Source organism: Suricata suricatta, chromosome 1 (assembly GCF_006229205.1).
Source record: "Suricata suricatta isolate VVHF042 chromosome 1, meerkat_22Aug2017_6uvM2_HiC, whole genome shotgun sequence".
NCBI lineage: Eukaryota > Metazoa > Chordata > Mammalia > Carnivora > Herpestidae > Suricata > Suricata suricatta.
The window spans coordinates 34,151,405-34,177,470 of NC_043700.1; the positions used below are offsets into that span (position 1 = coordinate 34,151,405).

The 26,066-nt window shown below is 35.0% G+C and overlaps 1 protein-coding gene across 2 annotated transcripts in view; it reads left to right on the forward strand.

Annotated features, from left to right (window-relative positions):
* The window catches only part of LOC115290778 (disintegrin and metalloproteinase domain-containing protein 5-like), a 110,433-nt gene extending 84,367 nt beyond the window's left edge, over positions 1–26,066 (forward strand). Inside the window, exons 17-22 of one of the 2 annotated variants that reach the window (XM_029938612.1) lie at positions 6,486–6,569; positions 7,256–7,367; positions 15,702–15,861; positions 17,533–17,583; positions 22,872–22,944; positions 25,902–26,066. In XM_029938612.1, coding sequence (XP_029794472.1) covers positions 6,486–6,569; positions 7,256–7,367; positions 15,702–15,861; positions 17,533–17,583; positions 22,872–22,926 — 462 coding nt within the window. In that variant the 3' untranslated portion in view covers positions 22,927–22,944; positions 25,902–26,066. The remainder of the gene's footprint in view (positions 1–6,485; positions 6,570–7,255; positions 7,368–15,701; positions 15,862–17,532; positions 17,584–22,871; positions 22,945–25,901) is intronic. The other variant, XM_029938637.1, reaches the window with a different exon arrangement.

Here is a 26,066-nt window from a genome sequence, read left to right on the forward strand (position 1 = left end):
AGGAGAAAGTAGGAAACAACCTCCTTGACCGCAATTGCAGCAATTTCCTACTCAACACATTCCCTACAGGCAAGGGAAATGAAAGCAAAACTGAACTCTTGGGACCTCATCAAGATAAAAAGCTTCTGCACTGCAAAGGAAACAATCAAGAAAACGAATAGGCAACCGACAGAATGGGAAAATATATTTGCAAATGATATATCAGATAAAGGGCTAGTATCCAAAATTAACTATCCATTTTAACCATTAAGAATATTTGGGTTGTTTTGGAGCACCTGGGTGGCTAAGTTGGTTGAGCGGCCGACTTCGGCTTAGGTCATGGGTTCTGTGCTGCCCGCTCAGAGCCTGGAGCCTGCCTCAGAGTCTGTGTCTTCTCTCTCTGCCCTTCTCCTGCTCATGCTCTGTTTCTCTGTCTCTCAAAAAATAAATAAACATTAAAATTTTTTAAAAGGGTATTTGGGTTGTTTCTAGTTTTCAGCTATTACAAATTAAATTGCTATTGACATTTGTGTATAGGTTTTTGTTTGGACATAAGTTTTCATTTCCTGAAGTGCAGTTGTGAGCCATTTGGCCAATGTATATTTAATTTCCTAAGATATTGTAAATCTATTTTCAAGAGGACTGTACCATTTTACATCCCAGTCAGCAATATATGAGAGATCCAATTACCCTGTATCTTCACCAGCATTTGGTATAATCAATAATTATTATTTTAGCCATAATAATAGATGAATAGTGATATCTCATTGTGTTTTAACTTGCATTTTCTTAATGGCTAATGATGTATATCTTTTCATGTGTTTATTTGCCACATATGTATATATCACTGTCAGTAAAATGTTTCTTTTTGCATTTTCTAGTTGGATTTTTAAGAAATATGTTTATTTTTGAGAGAAAGAATGTAAGCAAGGGAGGGGAAAAGAGAGTGTGAAACAGAAAATCCCAAATAGGCTCCACACTGTCAGCACAGAACCTGACTTCTCTCAAACCCGTGAACCACAAGATCATGACTTGCAATTGAGTTGAATGCTTAATTGACTGAGCCACTAAGGCACCCAGCTTTTTTTTTTTTTTTTTTTGTCAAGTTTTGAGATTTCTATACTGGATACTAGTTTTTTTCTTTTATCAATCATGTGGTAATTGCTATAATTTTTTCCTTTTAATCTCTAGCTTAATTTTCATCCTCGTCAATGGGCTTTCACACTTTCAAGTCAAGCTCTTTGCCTACTCCTAGATACCCAAAGTTTTCTCCTATGTGTTTTTCTAAATGTTTTTTATTTTGAATAAATTTTGAGTAAGATGTAAGATTTAGGTCAAGATTGTGGAGAACACATTAGGAATTTGCAAAGAAACAGAATCAATAGTGTGTGTGTGTATTTACAGAGACAGAGGAATGGCTTATTTTAGGAATTAGGTCATTTAACTGTGGAGGTTGGCAAATTTGAAATCTATAGGGCAGGCAGGCAGTCTGGAAATCCAGTTAAGAGTTGATATTTCAGTCTTGAGTATGAATTCTGCAGAGCAGCAGGATGGAAACTCTGGCTGGTTTCTGTATTAAAATCCGGAGAATAATTCTTTGTTTATTGGGAAAATCTCAGGCTTTGTTTGTAAGGCCTTCAATTGATTAGATGGGTCCCACCCACATTATGGAAGGTAATTTGCTTTACTTAGTGTCTACTGGCTTAAATGTTAACTGCATCTAAAAAATATTTTTCACATCAAACAACTGCATCATAGCCTGGCCAACTTGACACATAAAATTAGCCAGCATAGTTGCATAATTGCTCTGGTACCATTTGTGGGAAAAACTATACTTCATTCATTACATTGATTTGCACTTTTGTTCAGAAACTATTGTTCATACTATATGTGGGTAAATTTCTAGGGTTTTATGTTCCTTTTTATTGGTTTTATGTTCCTCTACCAATATCACATTGTTGATTACTTTAGCTCTATAAGAAACCTTAATTTGTAGTAGAGTAATTCCTTTCATTTTGTTCTTTTTGTCAAGATTGTTTTAGCTATTCTATCACTTGTGCTTACCAGTATAATTTTAGAAAAAGCTTGTTTTTGCTTACAAACCAGGCTCGCTGGAATTTTAATAAAAATCACATAAGCTTAGATCAGTTTATAGAAAATTGACATCTTTGTTACATTGAAACTTCCAACTCATGAACCTGGAATATTTCCCCATTTATTAAAGCTTTCTTAGATTACTTCTATCATCATTTTGCATTCTTTATAAAACCAATCCTATACATTAATTAAGTATATACATATTTTTTCATTTTATTTTGAGTGATTGTAATCATTAAAATAATTTTTTATATAGTTGACAAGCAATGTTCCATTAATTTCAGGTGTACAACTTAGAGATTCAACTTCTCTATGTGTTATGCTACAATCACAAGTATAGTGTCCTCTGTCACCATACGGTACTAGTGACTCTATCCCCATGCTGCACCTTTTATTCCATGACTTGTTCATTCCATAACTGGAAGCCTATATCTCTCATTCCCCTTCACCTATTTTGCTCATCCCTCCCACTTCCCTTGTCAACCATCAATTTGCTCTCTGTATTTATAGGCTGATTCTGCTTTTTTGTTTGTTTATTCATTTTTGTTTTTTAGATTCCACATATGAATGAACCATATGATATTTGTCTTTCTCAGTTTGACTTCTTTCACTTACTGTAATACTCTCCAGCTCTATCCATGTTGTCACAAATGGCAAAATCGCAACATTTTTTATGGCTATGTAATATCAGACTATTACAGTACTGGCACAAAAGTAGACACATAGATCAATAGAATAAAATAGGGATTTTATTTCTGGGATAATAAATAAATAAATAAATAAATCCATGCTTGTGTGGTCAGTTACTATATGACAAAGGGGCAATAATATACAATGGGGCAAAGACAGTCTCTTCAACAAATGGTGTTGGGAAAACTGGACGGCTACGTGCCAAAGAATGAAACTGGACCACTTTCTTACACCAGACACAAAAATAAATTCATGTGGCATTAAAGATCAAAATGTGAGACTTGAGACCATACAAATCTTAGAAGACAACACAGGCAGTAATTTCTCTGACATAGAAACATTTTTCTAGATAGTGTCTCCTAAAGCAAGTGAAACAAATGTATAGTTGAGACTATATGAAAAAACAAACCTCTTTTGCACAGTGAAAGAAATTCTTTTGTGCTTTTAAGTGTTGGTTTCCTCATGTTCATTGCTAGTTTATAGAAATGCCGTGTGGATCTTGCATCCTGTAATGTTGCTGAACTAACTTCTTGGTGAATTCACGATTTCCTAGGAATTGGTCCATTTCTTCCGAGTTTTTGAATTTATGACTGTAAAGTTGTTCATGGTATTCCCCTGTCATCTCTTTTAATGACTGCAGGAATTGTAGGGATTGCCTCTGCTCGCTCCATTTCTAATATCCGTGATAGTTCTTCTCTCTTTTTATACTTCTCATTCTTGCTGGAAATTCATCAGTTTGATACGGGTTTTCAAAGAACCGTTGTTTCATTGGTTTTCCATATCATTTTGCTATTTTCTGTTTCATTAATTTCTGTTCTTATTTTTTTCCCCTTTACTTTGGGTTTATTTTCCTGTTCTCCAGTTTCTTGAGTTAGTACCTTAGATTATCGATTTGAGGCCTTTCTTCATTTTCAGCTTAACCATTTTGTGCTATAAATGTATGTCTCTTCAGTGCTTTAGCTGTACCCCACATATTTTGACGTGGTATGGTTTCATCTTCTCTCAGTTCCTTGTGTTATTTACTTCCTTTGGGAGTTCTTCTTTGACATGTGAATTATTTAGAAATGCGGTGCTTCCCGAAGGGATAGGAGGAGTTTCCTCAGGCCAAGCAACAGCACGTTTCTTAGAGAGGAGGGGCATATTGGAATCCTCCATTTGGTTCCTCCATGCCCTTCGCCCATACAGTTGCTCTTAAGTGTCTGGGTAGATCACTAGGATCTGAGAAGATCAAAAAGGCTTTCTGGGCTTATTTGTTTTTATGTTTGCACGTGTCCTTCTGGTTGTACCCATCCACCCCGGCTCATCTAGACATGATAATGGCTTTCCTGGGTTGGCTGTTTGCTTCAGTTAGACCCCTTCTCCAGCACTGCTTGCCTGTCATGGCATTTCTAGAGAAGGAAAGAATCTCTAGAGTTTCAGGTTAGTGAGGCTGTGAGGTAAAAGTGGCTTCCCAACTGGACTGCTTGCTGTGACTAAGTCCCTCTTGCTGGTTTTGCCCACCTGTCCTTTTATTAGGAGAAAGAGAGGAGAGTCTTAGATCCCAAGTGGAAGGAGAGAGCTTCTGGCTGCTTACTGGTGGTGGGGTTCTGTACCCATCCCTCTTGCAGCCGATGGTGTTAATGTTGCTATCCTCTGATGTTGTCTGAGGAGATAACATCTGATCTGGGGAAGGACTGAGCCTACCTGGATTGCCTTCTTATCCTAGTTCGAGGTGCAGGTTCTGGGTGTACTTCCATTGGGAGCAGAAGGGAGACGGGGGGAGCACAAGACACTCTGCCACGTGCTGTTCTTCCAGTTCAAGGCTCAAGCCACTCACCCTTTTTCTCAGAACCACTGAGTTCTGGCTGTCTCTCAGGCCACTTATGATCTTATAATATTTTATAATTCGCAAGCTTAGCAAGGACACACAGAAACACGTCTATGTTATCTTTTCTAGACTCAAAGCCATAATGGATTCTTTGAATATTTATTTTGTCACTATATTTCCTATAAATTTCCTAGCCATTATCATGTCTAGATGAGCCGGGGTGGATGGGTACAACCAGAAGGACACGTGCAAACATAAAAACAAATAAGCCCAGAAAGCCTCGTTTGCTTCCTCGTTTTTCAGTGCTAAGTTATTCCTTTCTTGTGTGTGTGTGACTTCCTGCATCTTTTCCAGACAAAATAATCCATGTAGTAATGTATAAATTTATAAATCCTAGAGTCTAACCAGCAGAAAAAGCAAGTCAAACAAAGTTCAGACCCCTTACGTATTAAAATAATTCTTACATGAGGCATTCAGATCACTCTTTATTTCCAAGTTTGTATACAGTTTTCTTAAAAGTATTATATTTTGATCATGAATAATCTCAAATATTATTTCTCAGCATAATAATGATAGGTCTCATTTTTGGGTTGATTATAGACACAGGTGAACATACAATTTTGAGCAAACTAGAACCATAGAGTTAATTACAGTCTGACAATTTTAAAAAGAGTTTGGTCTGGATATTTTATTTATTAAAAAAATTTTTAGCATTTATTTATTATTGAGAGACAGAAAAATACAGAACATGAACATGCGAAGGGCAGAGAGAGGGGTAGACACAGAATCTGAAGCAGGCTCCAGACTCTGAGCTGTCAGCACAGAGCCTGACGCGAGGCCTGAACTCACAAACTGTGAGATCGTGACCCGAGCTGAAGTTGGATGCTTAACCGACTGAGCCACCCCGGCACACCAACTGACATGTATATTTTGAGAGAAAGTCTCAAGGTGGGCTTGCTAAATTTGAATTTATTTCTGTATAATACATGTTGGTAATAGTCCATGAAAATAATCAGAGTTTCAGTCACATCTTGCTCATCTGGAAGCATGTAGAATACAAACTTGATCTGCAGTTTCTCTCCACTTCAGTTCTAAAGGATATTGTGTCAAATCTCTTTTTTTTCCAGTGTTCTGGTCCTCCTCTTTCTGCATACCTGGTTGTTATTATGATCCAAAGACAAAATTCACTTAAAAAGTAAAACCCTTTCACAAAGTATTGAATTTATTGGGAAAAGTTTGATAAATGGAAAAGGTCAGAAAAATTAATGCCATAAATTAGAACAGGGCAAGTTCACACATTAAACATTCCTTTTTTTTTTTTTTTTGAAGACTTTTAGCCATCCCATAGTTGGGAGTCTTTCATTGCCCTATTATCTCAGATAATTATCTTTTATCATTGCTGTTCTCTTTCTCTTCAGTTTTTTAATTTTAACATGAAATCGTAAACTGTCTTCCTTTGCTGCTCTTACCTATGTTATTAAGACCTCAACCTCCCACTTCATAGTTCTCAACTTAACTGCTTACGATAATGAGGTGGACCCTGCCCCCGGAGATTTTGATATAAATATCTCAGATGCGGTCCAGGTATTTTTAAAATGCATTTTAGATAACCCTTGAACTCTAGGAACTAATCAATTTATTTTTCCAGATATTTCTCCTTTTAAGAGGCTTTCTAGTGCTAGATGGTAAGAAAATAAAACTTCTAATTTCTCACATGTGGTTACATCTTTACAATCTGAAGGCATATAGCTTATTTCACATTTATTTCAGTGTTTCAGTTATTACCTTTCTTTGTATTTTTATGCCAATTCTTGGTAATATGAATTGTGAAATTTTCCTGTATTTTTCTTATGTATTATCCAGGCATACAATCTGATTATTGTGTCTATTTTTCATTTCCTTTTGCTTTCAGTACTGTGTCAATTTTACCTGTGTAGAAATTCAATACCAGGTAAATTATGAGATGTGCAATTCTTCTCAATGCAATAACCGTGGAGTAAGTAATTTCAATTTTCATTTTTAAGCAACATGCTTTAGCATTTCAGTTAACAGTTTGGGGACTTTTAAAAATCATTAAAATGATTAAAAATCATTTTCATGCATCTAGGTGTCATCTAATAGTGTATAATTTATAGCTTCAATCTTATTTTCTCAAGAAGTCTTGCCAAACTGTTTATTAGAGAAAATAAAGTAGAAACATTTAACATGACTCTGGATGTATAAAGTATTTGGTAAATATACAGCACAAATGTGCTTTATGAATTATTATATAACCAGCATAATCTTATTTTCACAGAAAGAAGGTAGAAACTAGTAAATAAAAGTCATTAGAATTTTGTTACTCTTCTTGCTCATTAGAGTCTGGGCTGTTCTGTGAAGCTATCGACTCAGTGATAATTAGTGGCATGTTACCGGTAATTACCAATATTTGGGTCTGGCTGTGGAAAGACATGAAGAATTTTTTTTTAATTGCTTTGGCAGCAGAAGCTAAATGTACTTACTAAAGTATGGATAATTTCAAGGGAAAATTTGTGAAGACTTATTGAGTTTGTCTAAGTTAAATTCTCTGGAATGGATAAATTCTCTGAAATAAAATCTCAGTTAAATAAGTATAGATTATTCATTGGTCTCTATTGAACCATCTTGGTCCATAAAAAACATTCTATTTTCTGATTACTCCAGATTTGCAACAATTTAAATCACTGCCAATGTCAACATGGGTTTGCTCCTCCTGATTGCCTGGAGAAGAAGGAAGCATTTGGAAGTGTAGATGATGGACACATTCCTCCATCTGGTTGGTGTCTTCCAAATTTCATTAACCAAAGACAATATGTAAGAGAAGTTATTAATGTATAGATGCCAAGCTAGACTGCAAAGCAACTGTTACCAACAACCATGGTTTTGTTTTATTTAGAACCTTTTTAAAAATCTAAGACAGCAGAAGTTTGTTCTGTACTTTTATATTAATATTGACATGGTTTACTCACAAAAAGTACACCCAATTAAGCGTTAGACAGTTTAAAAGTAGAAATTCCAGGGCATAAAATTTGACTAGTGAATTTAGATTGTTCACTTTGGGTTGTCTCGTATTTCTGGTTTAAAACAGTGTTTGTTAGTCGTCATTGTTCTATTAATGCCACCAGAATCTTTCAGGCTTTTATTCCTGCTGCACTGTAAGAGCTCTCATCTAATCTTTAGAAATATCCTCTCTAGAATCTCTCCCCTGAGTTTCCTGAGTAGTATTTTGAGATTAAGCAGGCCTCGGTATCACAAGGTATATCTGGGTGAAAGTTCCTGGTTTTAGAATATATTGGGGTCCACCTAGAATAACTTGGAATCAGAGGCTATCCACCCTCACCTCTTTCCTTTTGGGGCAAGTAATGAAACTCTTTGGCAGATTTACATAAAGCTTGGATACCAGGGCAAAGGCAAACTTGGGTAACCACCTTTTTACTGAGGTAACACGCAGCCAATTTGATTGTTTCTGACCCCCCAAAAAGGGAATAATAATTTAACATGCAACATATAAGTATATACATATTTATTTATTTTTGTGTATTTTTAATTTTTGCATAAATGTACATAAAATAGATATTTATTTAAAATTATACTATTCTGTATTATTGATTGTTTTGTTACATAAATGCTTTTATTTAAGCAAAACACCAATAGAACTCATTACCAATGTCAATTGATAATAGTTTATAGTACAACAAATTAAGCAAATGATATATATGAGCAAAAATATAGCAATATTTAATAATGATAATATTTTATCATATATTATTTAATATAGTAATTGATGATTACCTCTTTTTAAAAAGTCTTTCCTGAATATTTAACTTTTGTAGGCTATCTTACTGTATATTATTAAGATTCATAAATGTAAGACTTTTAAAAAGGACAGTAGAAGTATAAGGGTTAAATATATGCCCTATATTTAATAAAAAATAACAATGACATGATCTTTTTGTCCTATGATATGGTCGGGTATAATTTTGGCTCTTTCAGTTTAATTGTCCAATTATCCTTTTCTGAATTGCTTGCAGACTTTGACATCCTTCCTTTTAAGCAGCAGCAAAGTGGAATAGAGCCAAATATATAATTCCTTTTGACTTGAAGCTCTGCTTTATCAAGCACATTTACTGAATTCAGGTGTCTGTTTATTGTGATGGCATCAGTCAAGGATCTTTTCAACAAAGTATTTGAACATGGCATGCTTTGGGTTTTATTTGCTAGACACAGTAGGTTTTTGGACTTGTAGAAATTATTTTCCAGGTCTCCAAAAACTTTCATTAGCTTTGTTTCTACAGGTGTCTTCTGGTAGACCAGGTGCCTATCAGTCGGTTCCTTGGCATATTTAAATTCATCATGGAGGATACTCATTTCAAAAATTCTCATCATTGTTAAACAATGCAAAGCACATTGAATGTCATAAGTAAAATATTTTTTTCTTAGCAAACATGGTTTAAAGCATAGAAGTAATTTGAGTTTGTGAAATATAAGTTTAATTACAAATTTAATTTTAGTAAAGGTACTGAGAAGGTCCTGTTGAACTTCTTGCATTTTTCAAGTTACATTTTCTGAATTCTGAAGCAGCCTTATTTAAAAAAAAATATGAGTTGTGTTTTCATTGTATGAGTTGATGTCACAACCTGTGGGAAACATATACAGTCAGTGCATTTTCCCCCTCTAGGACCTACATATTATCAAATGGTTTCAGAGAAATAGTATGTTAATTTCTGTTTTTACTGCAACCTTTCTTTCTATTTGCATCCTCAATGTATTGAAAAATTAGAGAAGTACATTCTTATTGTCCAGCATTTTAAGAAAAATATACTATGTCAGGCCAGTATTTTTAACGCATTTTCTATAGCTGGTAACACTAAGCCATCTGGTGCATGTCCCCTTCTGAGGAAGCATCACCTTCCATGTCATAAAGTTTAAAAACTCCAGTTATGAGCTTCTGCACACTTTGAGGAAACTAAAAGTGACCAAAAGCTTTCATTATAAAAGCCTCTATATCGTGGGTAAACATATCTCACTCCATTCGGTATTGTTTCCAAGGTGTATAGGATATTTGCTAAAATTGCATACAAATGAGAGGTCTAGTTTGGATTAGAGCAAGATAACAAAATGTTTCTGCCTTATGTTTTATGTAATTCCATTAAAATGTGCATAGAAATTAAGAAACATTTTAAACTTTATTTTTGAAATCAAATTACCTAGCAGCTGAGGAAATACTTTGCTGCCATATTCACTTGGTAAGATGTGACAGAATCCTTGCTACACTCAGGGGGCCAACAGATGTTATCAAAATTTTCACATTTTCCGCCCACAGGACATTTTAGTGTATTAATCAGTGAATCAGGATGTAACTTCATTCAGTTTATAAGGGAATGAGTGACAGGGCAATGCATGTTTGATCCTGTAGTGTACACAAGCAGATTTACTAGTTGTTTTTGTCAGGACTTTGGTGTCTTCTGGGGAGAGAAAAGTTTTTTGTTGGTTTTGATTTGGGAAACAAAAAAGGTGTAGTTTATTTAAACATACTTGCTTATTTCAGCCAAGAAATTTGAGATTCGACCTCCAGAAGTGTTTTCACATACCTATTGCAAATTCCTTTCTTATTAAGATATAATTAACATATAACATTATATTAGTTTCAGGTGTACAACATGATTAAATATTTGTATATGTTGTGAAATTGCTATAAGTCTAGTTAGCATCTATAACATATATAGTTATAGGCTTTTTTTTCTTGTGATGAGAACTTTTAAGTTCTATTCTGTGAGCAACTTTCAAATATGCAATACAGTACTATTTACTTAGTTACAATGCTGTACATAACACTCCTAGGATTTAATTATTTTATAACTGGAAGTTTGTACCTTTTGACTCCCTTCATCCATTTCATTTGCCATCACCTCCACACCTCTGGCAGCCATCAATCTGTTCTCTGTATCTATGAGCTTGTGTGGTTTTTTTTTTCACATATAAATGAGATCATACAATTGTACTGTCTGTCTGACTAATTTCACTTGACATAATGACCTTGAGGTCCATCCAACTTGTTACAAATGATAAGACTTCATTCTTGTTATGGCTGAATAATATTCCATTGTATGTATATATCACCCCATTTTCTTTATCCATTCATTTATTGATGGACATTTAGGTTGTGTCCATTTGTTGGCCAGTATAAATAAAGCTGCAGTGAACGTGGAGGTGCGTATATAGTTTTGAGTTAGTGTTTTCATTTTCTTTGGCTATGTACCCAGAAGTGGAATTGCTGGATCGTATGGTAGTTCTGTTTTTAATTTTTTTAACCTCCCCCCACCCCATATGGTTTTCCAAAGGGGCTGGACCTCTTTACATTTTCACCAACAATTCATAAGAATTCTCTTTTCTCGATGTTTTTGCTAACACTTGTTATTTCTTGTCTTTTTTGATTGTCATTTTAACACATATGAGGTGATATCTCCTTATGGTTTTCATTTGCATTTCCCTCTTGATTAGTGAGGTTGAATGTCTTTTCACACATACGTCAACCATTTGAATGTCTTCTTTGGAAAAATTGCTATTCATATCTTGTGCCCATTTAAAAATTGGATTATTTGGGGTTTTGGCTGGTGAGTTGGATGAATTCTTAATATATTTTGGATATTAGCCACTTATCAGATATATTATTGGCAAATATTTTCTCTCATTCAATGAGTTGCCTTTTAATTTTGTTGATGGTTTCCATTGCTGTGCAGCTTTTTAGTTTGATGGAATCCTGCTTGTTTATTTTTGCTTTTGTTGTTTTTACTTTTGGTGTCAGATTTCAAAAAAGTATCACTAAGATCAGTATCAAGGAGCTTAAGACTTGTTTTCTTCTAGGGGTTTATGATTTCAGATATATTCAAGTCTTTAAAGCATTTTGAGTTAATATTTGTATGTTATGTAAAATAGTCCAATTTCATTCTTTAGCGTGTGGATAACCAGTTTTCCCAATACCACTAATTTAAGAGACTATCTTTTCCACATTTTATATTCTTGGTTCCTTTGTCATAAAATAATTGACCACATATGTGTGGGTTTATTTCTACATCCAAATTATTTTTGTCATATTGTGGAATAGGCTCTGTTTGGTCATTTACATTTTTAAATGTATTAAAAATAGTCATATAGGGTCACCTCAGTGGCTCAGTTGGTTAAGCATCTGGCTTTTGACTTGGACTCAGGTCATGATCTTGTGGTTCATGGGTTTAAGCCCCACATCAGGCTTTGTGCTGACAATGCAGAGCCTGCTTGGGATTCTCTCTCTCTCCCTATCCCTCTCTGCCTTTCCACTACTCGTGTGCTCTATCTCTCTCTCAGAATAAACAAACTTAAAAAAATAGTCACTTAGCTTTCATGTTCAGTGATGTCCAGGTCATGCTGGTATTAGTATTGTAACGACTCTGCTTATCATCTTCTGAGCTCTTCGAAAACATGATGACAGTATTGGCAATATGAAAAATTATATTAGCACTCTCTTAACACAAAGTACAACAGTTAATCCAAAGACTAAATCAAAGGTGGACTGTTAATTATTTCAATATCCTTAGGTTGCACATTTAAGTCACATCACTCAAAATGAATCACAAATAACTGGTCAACATCTGCAGTCAGGGTTAAAGATAGCAACTACAGAAGGCAAAATAATTGATGCTTATTCATTGGACACCAAAAGAATGTTGCTTTTAGTTCCTATCTTTTTTAGCTTCCAAATGGATTTTCTTCTTTTGCTTCAACCTTCCAAACCAGTTTCCATAACTCAGAAAATTTTGCATCTCAGTAATGGATTATTTGGTATTTGAGACTTCCCATATGACAACTTCAATGGTCCCAAACAAACATCCATTGTTGCTTTCCCTAGGTTACCCTGGGTCCAGATGGCAGTAGAATGGTGGCACCTGAACCTGGGCCCAGAGGAAACCTTTCAATCCAACTAGTTTCCTGGTCAGTGGCCAGAGGGTCTGTCATAATCCCTTCTAGTCAGGGGCCTGTAGGTCTACTATGAAAGCTCCCCAAGCAGGAAGACTCCTCTCATATGGTCAGTGTTTTTGTTTTATTAAGGCCTTTAGCTGATTGGATGAGGCCTGCTCACATTAGAGAAAGCTATCTGCTTTACTTAGTCTACTGGTTTAAATGTTAATCTCATTCCAATTCACACTCACAGAAACACCCAGAATAATATTTGGCCAAATATCGGAGCATGCTGTGGCCTAGTCAAGGTGACACATAAAATTAACCACATACTCTAATAATAGTATTTGTTAATAGAAAAATACCAGGATCTTTTCTCTATAAAATGTCTTTGGTAGGGTATACTTACCTGTATATATAGATTCTTCTTTTGTTTAAATTAATTTCTTTATTTTGAGAGACACAGAGAGAGTGAGTGGGGCAGGGACAGAGAGAGAGGGGTCATAGAAGATCTGAAGTGGGCACCGTACTGACAGTAGAGTAGAGTGCCTGATGCAGGGCTCGAACTCTTGAACTGGGAGATCATCACCTGAGCCACCCAGGCACCCCTGATTATTCTAAATAAACCTGGAAACTATCTATTTATGGCAGAACAGCCAGTTGGAGAAACTGGGTAATCATGTAAGCTGCATAATTAACAGTACCGTTCATGAGCGACTTGGGAACTACTTTACTCAAAATTCTCAATTGTTTTTATTTTGAAATCATTCTCAATGTGGGGGGAAAGGGAAAAGAAGGGAAACATTTGGGAGTTGCAGGTGATGGATTCAAGCTCTTTCAGGAAAAAAATCTTTTTTTCTGTACCTAATGTTTGCCTATAAAGTTTGGCATGGGTAAGATGTAGGTTATAGGGAGTCTGATTTAACACTTAAACTCTTGAATCATAAAGGCTAAGGCTTTGGGGGTAATAAAAGGGAGGAGGTGAAACACCATGAATAGTTAATTGCCTGAAAAATTCACTGAGACATCTTAGGAGTGAAGCAAAAGAAGCTTGAGAGCAGATGACTGGGGGCTAATCTTAACCCATGTAAAACGGAGACCCAGAGTAATTAAGTAAGTAAATATTCTTTCACTGTGGTTACTAGTAGTGTCTGTCAAAACTAGATAGTGAAAGGTGAAGATGTAAGGCCGATTTTTCGGGTTTCTAGAAATCCTACTTCTGTTCTGAGGCTGCCCGGGCATATATTACCTTCCTCTTCAAATAGCCCATCATTGATTACCCATCAGTGGCATCATTGATTATCCAAAAGACTATATAAATAGCTAAGAATCAATCTGCAGTATTTGGTCAGAGAGGACGCCTTCTTCATCTGATTTACTGGCTTTCTGATTACAAATATAATGTCATCCTCATCCCAGAGGTACTGGGAACCCCACTCACAAGCACAAAGTAGACTGGAAAAGTGTTGTTCTTAGCTCTAACTGACTTGAAAAATGCTGTGGGAACTAAAAGAGAAGCTGTGTCCTCAGAGGAGAATATTAAGCCCCGACCATGCACAACTGTAGCTGTGGGGGGAGGGGGCTCCTCTACCTAACACTCCTCCATTGTTTTAACTGGCAGAGAACAGTATTCTAATCCAAATTAAAACAAACAAACAAACAAACAAACAAACTTGCCAATAAATTTTGGAGGAAGCAGCGCTTGATACGTTATAAAGCCAGGCTGGTATATACAATGAGGTGGAAGTTGAGTACCCATATAGATCAGATGCTCAGGAATGAACACAGATGTCCGCTGAGAATGAATAAGAACTGATGAGGAAAATGTAGATGCTAACATTAGTCAGAAGTGGGTCAAAGTCAAGCTTGGCCATGCATTCTACAAAATAATTCTCGAGCCATCTTAAGGTCCTATGGCTATGTATTTGGTTAAAAACTTAGTAAATGGGAGAAAGGCTTTTTTCTTTCTGTCTGGCAGCGCCATCAGCTCCAAGAGAAGCCAAGATGGGCGGTTCCGAGTACATGCAGCAGCTATGGAAGAAGAAGCAGTCTCACGTAATGCGCTTTCTTCTCAGGGGGTGTTTCTGGCACTGTCACCAGCTTGCTGCTCTCCACAGCCCCCTTCCCAGCCCCCCTCACTGACAAAGCCCTTAAAGCACACAGACTGGGGTACAAAGCCAAGCAAGGTTATGTCATACATTGGATTCGTGTGCAGCATGGTGACCATAAATGCCCAGTCCCTCAGGACTTCCTATGACAAGCCTGTCCATCACAGCGTTAACCAGCTAAAGTTTGCTCCAAACTTTCAGTCTGTTGCAGAGGAGTGAGCTAGATGCCACTCTGCGGCTCTCTAAGAGTCTTGAATTCTTACTGGGTTGGTGAAGATTCCACATACAAATTCTTTGACATTATCCTCATTGATCCATTCCATAAAGTTATTAGAAGAAACTCCCACACCCAATGGGTCAGCAAACCAGTCCACAAGCCCAGGGAGATGGGAAGGCTGACATCTGCAGACCATGAAAGGCGCGGCTTTGGAAAGGATCACGAGTTCTACCAAACTGCCAGTGGTTCTCCCCGAGTGGCATGGAGAAGACGCAAAACTCTGCAGCTCTGCTGTTACCACTAATATAAATAATGCTTGTAAAATCCTTGCCTAATAAACAATACAAGGCAGTAAAAAATAAGAACTTAGTTAAATGATTTAGTTATTTAATGGCTACTAATTTCTAGTGTTTAGAAAAATATACAATATAATGTAAGTGAAATTTAATGCCACATTTCCCAGATTTAATTCTCAGAAATAGATAGGTACAGTCCCAATACTCTGTAACATACATGTTTGAATTTTGGATAAGCTATATCAGAAAGAAATTGAAGAAATGTTTGTGAGCCTTAAGCATACATTTCATGAAAGAAGATTACCTTCAATCAAAGGTGTAAGGTTGAAATTTCTTGAGCAGTAAAGCACTAGTAGCAGCCCATTTAATATTTTATGTGTTATTGTAATAGTCAATATTTTATATACTCATAAAATATATAAGTGAAATGCTTAGTGTTTGGGAATAATGTTGGTAATGATATCCTCTACACGTTTTCATTTGGTTAATAACATTTCTAATATAATTTGAAATTATGAATATAATACAAAATTTCCTATAATTTTCCATTATAGGTAAAAGTTATTTGGGGGGACGATCAACTACTCCTTCAAAACACCGATTTGATCTCATTTTCTACATATCTCTACCTGTGCTCATCATCACTGTTGCTGTTTTAATAAAGCAGAATAAAATAAAAGACCTGTGCTACCGGGGGGAAACTGAAAGTGAGAGGTATATATTTGTTTACTCTTACTAAGTTCAATGAGTCAAGGAAAAAGTATTCCTGTTTCATCAGGGGTAGTCTAAGACAGGAAGTAGAACACTATGAGATGAGACCCAGGGAAACATTTCAAGTCCGTCTGATGGTCTCCGTTTTTTTTTTTTTTTCTAGTTTTACTCCTTCCTACAACCATTCATTTTACCACTAGTGTCACTTTAAGAGAAGTTAGAGATTCCAAGAGTACTGTGGAGGTCTGTTCAGCCTCTTAGTCTGCCAACTCTGTCTACATAGTCTTACTGTTCTCGGTCCTTGTGAGAATATGTAACACTGCATCTCAAGGGATTTTTTAGATACAGGTACTCAGACGAGTGGTGAATGACTTTATCAGAACGGATCTCTCCACTGAAAATAGTATTTATGAGCCTGCTTCCATAATATTTATTTTCCTAAGTATTGATGCTGCTAATTTATAAAAGCATGTCTTAACCAGAAATTACATGTGCAATTTATAACACAGGTTAGGGGACAGAAGGCAGCATCATGAAATGGGAAAAATTATATTTTAGTCTCAGAAAACCTATTTTTAATGCTAAATCTTGCATGCAGAAACTATGGCACTTTGAACAATGATTTAATCTCTATGTTCTTAAAATTATTCTCTATAACTCTATACAATGGGATATCATAATAGCTTTACAGTGTATCATAAACTTTTGGGTATACAAAACTAATAAGTGAAATCATCACATTATTTGTAATCAGTTACACAAATATTTAGACATAATTATGAAGCTCCTTATTCATAATTTACTATATTTTTCCACAGAGCGATTTACCTCTAGTTTAACTTCCAGGAATTGATAGGAAGAGAAGACCTGAGCATAAGTTAAGAAAAAAAAGAAATATATAGAAAAATTAACTAAAAATTTTGACTGCTACTTTAAGGTTTTAGCTTAACTTGACTAGAGGAGTTAGGGATATCATAGAATCAGAGGGCCTATCTGTACATATATGTGCTTCTAAATAATTTAGTAAATGTAAAATGAAGATGAGAGGAGTTAATCAACAAAGCAAAGTGGCTGACGGCATTTGTTCTGATATTAAGCAAGCATCCATCTATAGATGAATGGATAAAGAAGATGTGGTAGATATACACAGTGGAATATTACTCAACTATACAAAATAATGAAATCTTGCCATTTACAATGACATAGATGGAAATGGAGTGTGTTATGCTAAGTGAAATAAGTCAGTCAGAGGAAGACAAATATGGTTTCACTCACATGTGGAATTTAAGAAATGAAACAAAGGAACAAACCAGCAAAAAAAAAAAATACAAACAAAAGCGAGACTCCGAAATACAGAGCACAAACTGGTTGCCAGATGAGAGGCGGGTTGAGGGAATGGATGAAACAGGTGAAGGGGATTAAGAGGACACTTACCTTGATGAACACTGAGTAAAGTATAGAATTGTTGAATCATTATATCTCACACCTGAAAGTAATGTAACACTCACAGGATGTTAGTGTAGTTCCAGAAAGTAAAAAAGAAGAACTGTATCTGTTTTATTTTGTTGGAAGGAAACGCTTTAATACATCACTCTGTTTCTTTGAAAAAGAATCACTTAGTTGTTCAAGATTTTTAAATTTTCCCACTTAAAATAAACTTTGTCAATTTTATAGATCTGTGTCAGAAGAAAGCAGCAGTAACAGCAAGTCATCTCCCAGTGCAAGGTGAGTATAGAACAATGCCATTAATCACTGTGCATTGTATGTTTTGATCATTGTTTCAAAATTGTCAATTTGAAACCAAAATATTTACTTATAATATTCTTTATGGTTCTTGCTGTTAGTTAGTATCTAACCAAAAACTAAAGCTAGCTTTCATGATATCTCAACTTCTCCTCACCAACCTACCCTAAAGGAGTGATTTTTGTATACACTCACAAGCATCAATAAGCACATAATTTGCGGGATTTTTTTGAGCATTGGTAAGGAGCATTTATATCTTAATGACATTTTACTCCACATGTAAAGAGCACTGATATTATAAGGGATATCATATGTGCTTGGAGTTACACTATTATCTCAGAAAAAATCACTGCTAGTAAGATAAAGTCATGGCATTCTCATTCACTTTACTGTCTTAATTCATCTGGGAAAGTAAATTTCGAGACGAGACTATGGAGTAATTAAACAGAATATTTTATAAAATTATGTATTCCTCCTTTGTTATTGGTATATAAAAATGTCCTGTACCATATGAAGGATAGAATATAAAAGGAGACAGTATTTTATATAGCATCCCAGATTATTTTTCAAGTTATCTCTTCATCCATGTAGTGCAAAGTTGCATGCTATGATATTTGTGTAACAAAGATTGAGACACATGTATGGACCGAGGGAGTTCTAATTTTAAAAGAGGCACTGTCAAGCATGGACAGTCACCTTCCTAATCTTATTGTCAAGGCAGACTGTTTTAGGTTCTACAAAAATGAGGCATCTCACTGATTTCTAGGTAAGACTATACTTTAATCCTTCTAATCAGAATGAAATGTATATTACGGGACAGAGAACAATCAAATATGGCTTATTTCATGATAATCTCTATCAAAAAGATTGAAAGAGAAGAAATAATTGAACTCAAAAGCAGTGGATGGAAAAAATAATTAAGGAAAAAGCAGAAATAATGAGAAGGAAAATAAACAAAAATAACAGAAAAAATGAGCAAATAGAGAGGCAGATTCTTGAAAATATTAATGCATATAATTAACTGAAACTACACTGTGTATAAACCTTCTTTCAAGTTTATCATCTTCTTTCATTAAGATACACGTGTAATGTAACTTATATGTAGAAGGATATGAGAATGACCATACACTTAGCTCATTGGAATGTATATAATATGCCCTTTACCTAACATCTTCTTTCATTAAGACAGTGTTTGTGAATGTATTTGTTGAAGCATATAGAAACAGAAAAAAAATTAGCCAGTCGCTCAAAATAAAAAGAGAAAAGTTATAAAATACCAATACCGGGTAGTAAAACTGCATATTTTAAAAATCTTTTGGATATTAGAAGAAAGGATAATACTAGCGATAACTTAAAATCAATAAATTTAAATTTGTAGATGAAATATATGTACTTTCCAAAAAGTAGAATAGAGAAAAAAATGAAAATATGAATGTCTTTTCCGTTAAAGATCTGGAAACCGTCATTTAAAGCTCTCTCACAAAGTTGATACTTGGCGTACTATTTGCATGGCATGCATCAGGAACAAAAGAGCCAAGACGAATTAAGCCAGCACTTGCTTAATCACGTTATCATATATTGCACTGGCCAAAGAAGTCACAATACCAAACTCAGCATCAATGACGGGATGTGTGTGATATACCCCACACACCCTAATAGGAGATACTAACAGGCCACGTGGCAACGAACATGGATGAATACCATGAATACCAGAAAAAGAGTGAATACTTGGGAAACTAATTCAAACCATTACATCTTCCGAATATTTAAAAAAGAAGTAATACCTATCTTACACATTCTCATCAGGAGAATATAAAAAGAAGAAGCATATCCCAAGTTTTTCCATGTGGCCAGGCTAACCTTAATACCAAAACGTGACAAAGACTCTACTAGAAAAGAAAATTATAAATCAATTTTTGATTAAAAATGCAGCAGTTTTAAACAAAACATTTCCAGGTAAATCTAATTAGCATTGTAAAATATAAATAACCATGGAGGGGAAGGGTGAACTAGGAATGAAAAGTTCGTTTACAATTAGAAAGACAATATATTTCACCATATTGACAGCAGAGAAAAATTATGTGATCATTTCTATAGATGAAGAAGAAAAATAGCATTTCACTATAAAAATGCCCACTTAATGAGTGATAGGCGGAGGCTATTACAATTTGATAAAGGAAATTTGAAACAAGAAACTACACAGCAAACATTCCAGTTAATGGTGAAATTATGAATGTTGCCCCCTGAGATCAGGAACATATTCATTTCACAGTTGTATTCCTTTCCAACATTGTATGGGTGATCCTAGCCAGGAAAATAAGGTAAGAAAAAAAAGTAAAAAGATTGGAAATAAAGAATGAATAATGTCATCATTTGTAGCTAATATGACTGTGTACATAGAAAAGTGTAAGAAATTACAAACCAATTAGAATTGTGAATTTAAGGTGCCTGGATACACGGCCAATATAGAATCAATTTTTTAAAAATGTTTATTTATATATTTATTTATTTTTGAGAGAAAGAGAGAGAGAGAGAGAACAAGCAGGGGAGGGCAGAGAGACACACACACAGAACGTGAAGGAGGCTCCAGGCTCTGAGCTGTCAGCACAGGGCCCAACGCGGGGCTGAACTCACAAACCCCAAAATTGTGACCTGAGCTGAAGTTCGCTGCTAAACCGACTGAGTCACCCAGGCGTCCCAAGATTTTATTTTTAAGTAATCTCTACACCCAACATGTAGAAGGGGACAGAGGATCTGAAGCGGGTACATTCTTGAACAACCAGTGAAGACGAAATAAAAAGGAAATGAGAAAATATTTTTTGGAATATTTTTTAAATTAATAAAACTTTTTTTACATTTATTTATTACTGAGAGACAGAAAGAGACAGAGCATGAGCAGGGTAGCGGCAGAGACAGAAGGAGACAGAGAATCCGAAGCAAGCTTCAGGTTCTGATCTGTCAGCACAGAGCCCGACATGGGGCTCGAACCCACGAACATGAGATCATGACCCGAGCATAAGTCGGTCACTCAACCAACTGAGCCACCCAGGCGCCCCTGTAATATTTTTTAGAAAACATCTTGAGACAAATGAAAATGGAAACACAGCACACCAAAACACAGCTTAGGGTGCCTGGGTGGCTCAGTCGGCTGGTTTCACATCCGACTTTGGTTTACAGTCTCCCTGCCCCTCCCTCACTCGTGCTCTGTCTCTCTGTCTCTGTCTCTGTCTGTCTCTCTCTCTCTCTCTCTCTCAAAACTAAACATTAAAAATTTTTAAAAATTAGTGCTTAGAGGGAGGTTTATATCAATAAAGGCCTACATTTTTTGAAAAGTAGAAAGAGCTCAAATAACCTAATTTTACACTTCAAGAAATGGGAAAGAACTAAAGCCCAAAGTTAGCAGAAGGAAGGAAATAATAAAGATTAAAGCAGATAATAACGAATAAACTTTTCAATATAAGAAAGGCTACACGTGAAAAGCTCACAGCCACTATCACACTCAACAGTGAAAACCTTAACGCTCTCCCTCTAATATCAGGAACAAGGTAAGTATGTCCACTATCACCATATCTTACTAAATCTAGTACTGGAAGCTCTGGCTAAGGCAGTGAGGCAACTATAAGGACTAAAAGGCATCTAAATCAGAAAACGAAGAAGTAAAATTGTTCCTGTTTGCAGGTGACATGATTATATATAATGAAAACACTAAGAATGCAACAGGATCTGCTGAAAAATGAAATGCTTAGGAATAAATTTAACTAAGATGGTGAAAGGCTTGTGTATTGGTAAGTGCAAGATAGTGATGAAAGAAATTAAATAACACACAAACAAATGAGAAGACAGTCTAGGTTTTTGACTGAAAGAATTAATATTGTTAAAATGTCCATACTACCCAAAATTCTATACATTCAATAAAATTCTGATGGTATTTTTGACAGAAATACAAAAAACAATTCTAAAATTCACGTGGAACCACAAAGGACCCTGAAGAAAGAAGAACAAAGCTGAAAGCATCACAGTTTCTGATCTCAAAATATACAGATTACCCTTGAACAGCATGAGTTTGAACTGTGTGGGTCCACTCATACACATTTTTAAAAATAAACACAGAATAGTGCTGTAAATGTATTTTCTCTTTATAATATTCTTAATAATTATCTCTAGCTTTATTAAGAATACAGTATATAATATATATACAAAATATTTTTAATTGTCTGTTTATAATATTAGTAAGGCCTCCAGTCAACAGTAGCCTATTAGTAGTTAAGTTTTAGGAAAATCAAAAGTTATACAGATTTTCAACTGCATGAGAGGTTGGTGCTCCTAATCTCTGTATTGTTTAAGGGTCAACTGTACTGAAAAGCTACTGTAATCAAACAGTATGCTGTTCATATAAAGACAGATACAGACAGACCAATGGGACAGACGAGAGGGCTCAGACATCATGTCCTACGTATATAGTCAACTGATCTTTGAAAAAGGTGCCAAGAATACACAGTGGGGAAGAAAATCTCTTGGAGAAATGGTGCTGGGAAAACATACTTTTTGCATGGATGTACACATGCAAGAAGTATGAAATTTGACCCTTTCCTTACACCATCCACAAAAACAATTCAAAATGGATTAAACACTCAAATGTAAGACTTGAAACTATGAAACTCCTAGAGGAAAACTTAGGGGGAAAACTTGATGACATTAGCCTTGGCAGTGATTTCTGGGGTTGACATCAAAAGTACAGGCAACCGAAGCAAAAAATAGACGAGAAGGATTATATTAAACTAAAAAGCTTCTGCACAAGGGAAACGTTTAACAGAATGAAAGGGCAACCTACAGAATGGGAAAAAATATTTGTGAACCATGTATTAGGTAAAGAATTGCCAAAACATATAAGGAACTTCTATAATCCATAAAAAAAAAACGCTAAAGATTTCAAAAGACACTTCTAAAATTCCACACCAATGGACAACAAGTGTATGAAAAGGTTGTCAACATCACTAATCATCAGGAAGATCCAAATCAAAACCGCAATGAAGCATCGCCTGTTAGAATGGCTAGTATAAAAAAATAAGTGTTGGCAAGATTGTAGAGAAATTGGAACCATTGTACACTGTTGGTAAGAATGCAAAATATTGCATCCACTATGCAAAACTGTTGAAGAATTAAAAAAATAGATCTTTAATGTGATCCAGTAATCCTATTTTTGGATATTTTCCCTAAAGAATTGAAATTAGGATATCAAAATGATATTAGCATTCTCATGTTTGTTGCAGCACGCTTTCCAATGCTCAAGATGTGGATTCAAACGGACTATTCATCAGTGGGTGAACGGATATAGAAAATGTGGTAGGCACATAAGATAGAATGCTGTTCAGCCATACAAAAGAAGGAAATGCTGTATGTGTGACAACACGGGTGACCCTTAAGGGCATTATACTAAGTGAAGTACGCCAGTCCCAGAAGGATGAATAACTTCAAGTAGCCACTTATGTGAGGTGTCTAAAATAGAGAAACTCCTAGAAACAGAGAGTCGAATAGTGCTTACCTCAAGCTGGGGGGAGCTCACGCAAAACGAGATGTTGCTAACGAACTAGAATAAAGTCTCATTTATGGCAAGAGGAATAAGGTCTAGAGATCTGCTGTGCAACCTTCTCCCTACTCTTAAAAATACTTAAAAGTTTGTCCAGAGATCTCCTTTAAATGTTCTTACCCCAAAACAATAAAATTTTTTAAAATTTAAGATGCTTTGCTTCCCAAAATACTTATGGAAGGGAAAAGGCAAGCCACAATGTGGGAGAAGATTTTTGTAACACCTATTTCCAATAAAGGACTTATATTCAGAATATATACAGAATCTTTAGAAATCAATAACGAAAGATATGAGGACGAATCGGCAAATAACTTGCCTAATAGGTAAAAGACTGCAAAAGATGAGAATGAAGGGGCTCAAAACATGACAAGTAGCTCAACATCATTGTCAGAAAAAGACAAAAGAAAGAGGAATCTCCTAACCCCCTATAAAAGTGGCTAAAAATTAGAAGAACTAACAACATCCAGGGTTGCTGAGAATACCAAGCAATTAGGACTCTGACACATTACAGGTAGAAGTATATATTGCTACAGCACACTTTTTACTGTTGAGGGGCCATGTAGCATCTGTTAGATTTCAATTAAATTTATAAATGTTGTTTTCATGTTTAAAACTGTACTTATCATACTTAAATTTGATATTTATATTATAATTAACTCAACATTTATTTTCCAGAATTTTGACAAAGATAATCCCCCATGAATTTTGAGTCTAACTAGCAAACATATCTTTCTTTCCTTTTCCAGTTAACTTGAAGCTTATTGTCTTTACTTTTCCCTTTGGTATACTTTTAACTTTAAATCTTACCTTCTCTTCCAACTCAGTAATCTACGTGTATGTAGGTTTCTGTATATTTAACATAAACTCAATCAAAATATTTCTTGGATAAATGGATAGGAAAAATTTAAAAAGAGATTCTAAAATTCATCTGAAAAGAAAAAAGCAGTGTCCAGGTAAACTTTAGTACTAACAATGAATAAAATATAGAGTTTTTTTTTATTTTCAAAAAGAATTTTTCTGATTTTCAATGTACTATCAAATATTTATTAAAATATTTAGGATACTTTAGTAAGTATACAAGTTAAAGAGAAGTTTCTCATAATTACAATACTCAAGAAAAATTTCCTTTAACAATATAGATGCATATCTTCTTAAATGTTTTTATAAGCAAAACATAAATATACTTGGAGCCTGGTTGGGATTCTTTCTTTCCTTATCACTCTGTCTCTGTCTCTCAAAATAAGTAAATAAACATTTAAAAAAATATACAACATACATATATGAGATCACAGGCATTTTTGAGACTTTCTTTATATGAGAGATGTTAACGTATTTTTACCCTCTCCCATCTCTCACTGCACTGATTTTTGTTATACAAATTGAAATTTTAGACCTAGCCTACCATTAATAAATTCCTGGTTTTTAAATATGTTTTATCTTGGTTCCAAAATTTTTGTCATTTTCAGTTTTTTACTGAAGTTTACAACAAACATTTGTAAACAAACAAATAATTGTTTACAACAAACAATTATTTTATGCTTCACTGGTCTCATTTTTCATTATAAAGGGTGATTTTTAGATTTTAATTACATTATGATCGTTTTCCATCCAGAGACCTTGGAATGCCTAAATCTTACCTTTCCTTTCCTTCCTTCCTTCCTTCCTTCCTTCCTTCCTTTCTCCCTCCCTCCCTCTCTCCCTCCCTCCCTCTTTCTCTTGCTTTCTTGCTTTCTTGCTTTCTGAGAGAGAGAGAGAGAGAGAGAGAGAGAGAGAGAGAGGCAGAGAGAAGGAGGCATAAAGGACAGAAGAAAGGGATGAGATGTTGGTGTGTGAATATGCCCTACACTGACATCTCCATTTCAATATGTGTAATCGTGACAAACAAAAAGCCAGACTCTTTTTTTTTTAAATTTTTTAATGTTTTATTTATTTTTGATACAGAGAGAGACAGAGCACGAGAGGGAGAGGGGCAGAGAGAGAGGGAGACACAGAATCTGAAGCAGGCTCCAGGCTCTGAGCTTTCCGTACAGAGCCAGACGCTGGGCTTAAATTCATGAACTATGAGATCATGACCTGAGCAGGAGTCGGATGCTAAACTGACTGAGCTACCCAGACACCCCTTGACTGTACTTTCTTAATTCATTCAACAAGTTGTATCTGTATGTGAGTATGTGAATCATTCTGAGTCTTATGACAATTGTAACAAGTAATAAACATTCATTTAAAAAATATAGGTCTACAAAAGAATGAAATAATGATCATTAATTTTAGCACCCAGGATGATCATTGTTAAAATATTTTAATGTAAAGTTGTCACATATGTGTGTTGGCATTATTTATTGGTGTTTTTATATTTTACCAAATGTGATTATACTCAGAATTACCACAATTTCTTCTTTTTGATTCTAAATTACAATTCATATATTTAGAATTAAAATTTGAAAGGACTTTATTTTATTGGCCTAAATAGTTTCTAAACATAGACAAATGAACAACTTACAGAATTTATGAAGCCACTTCTATTACAAAACTAAGAGTATTTGCAGTTCAGGTAACAAATAATTGTTTTTTCTGGAATTAATTTTTATTTCCCTGATTCTTTCCCTTCAGTTAATCATGCCTTTTAAATTACTTGGATTAGGGCTCAAAAAAGAAAAAAAAAACATCACTGGCATTTTGTTTGTGTTATATTCTATTTTGTTTTTTCTTCCAGCAACAGTATCTAACAACATTGGCCTGGAGAAAGGACATTACCAAATAAATCATCAGAAGCTGACCTAAACCAACAAGGGAAAAATAATTTCACCCTCACCTCTGTTGGTGTTACTGACAGTTTAAAGTGTGAAAAAATAAATCATCACCATTTGAATCACCTAAA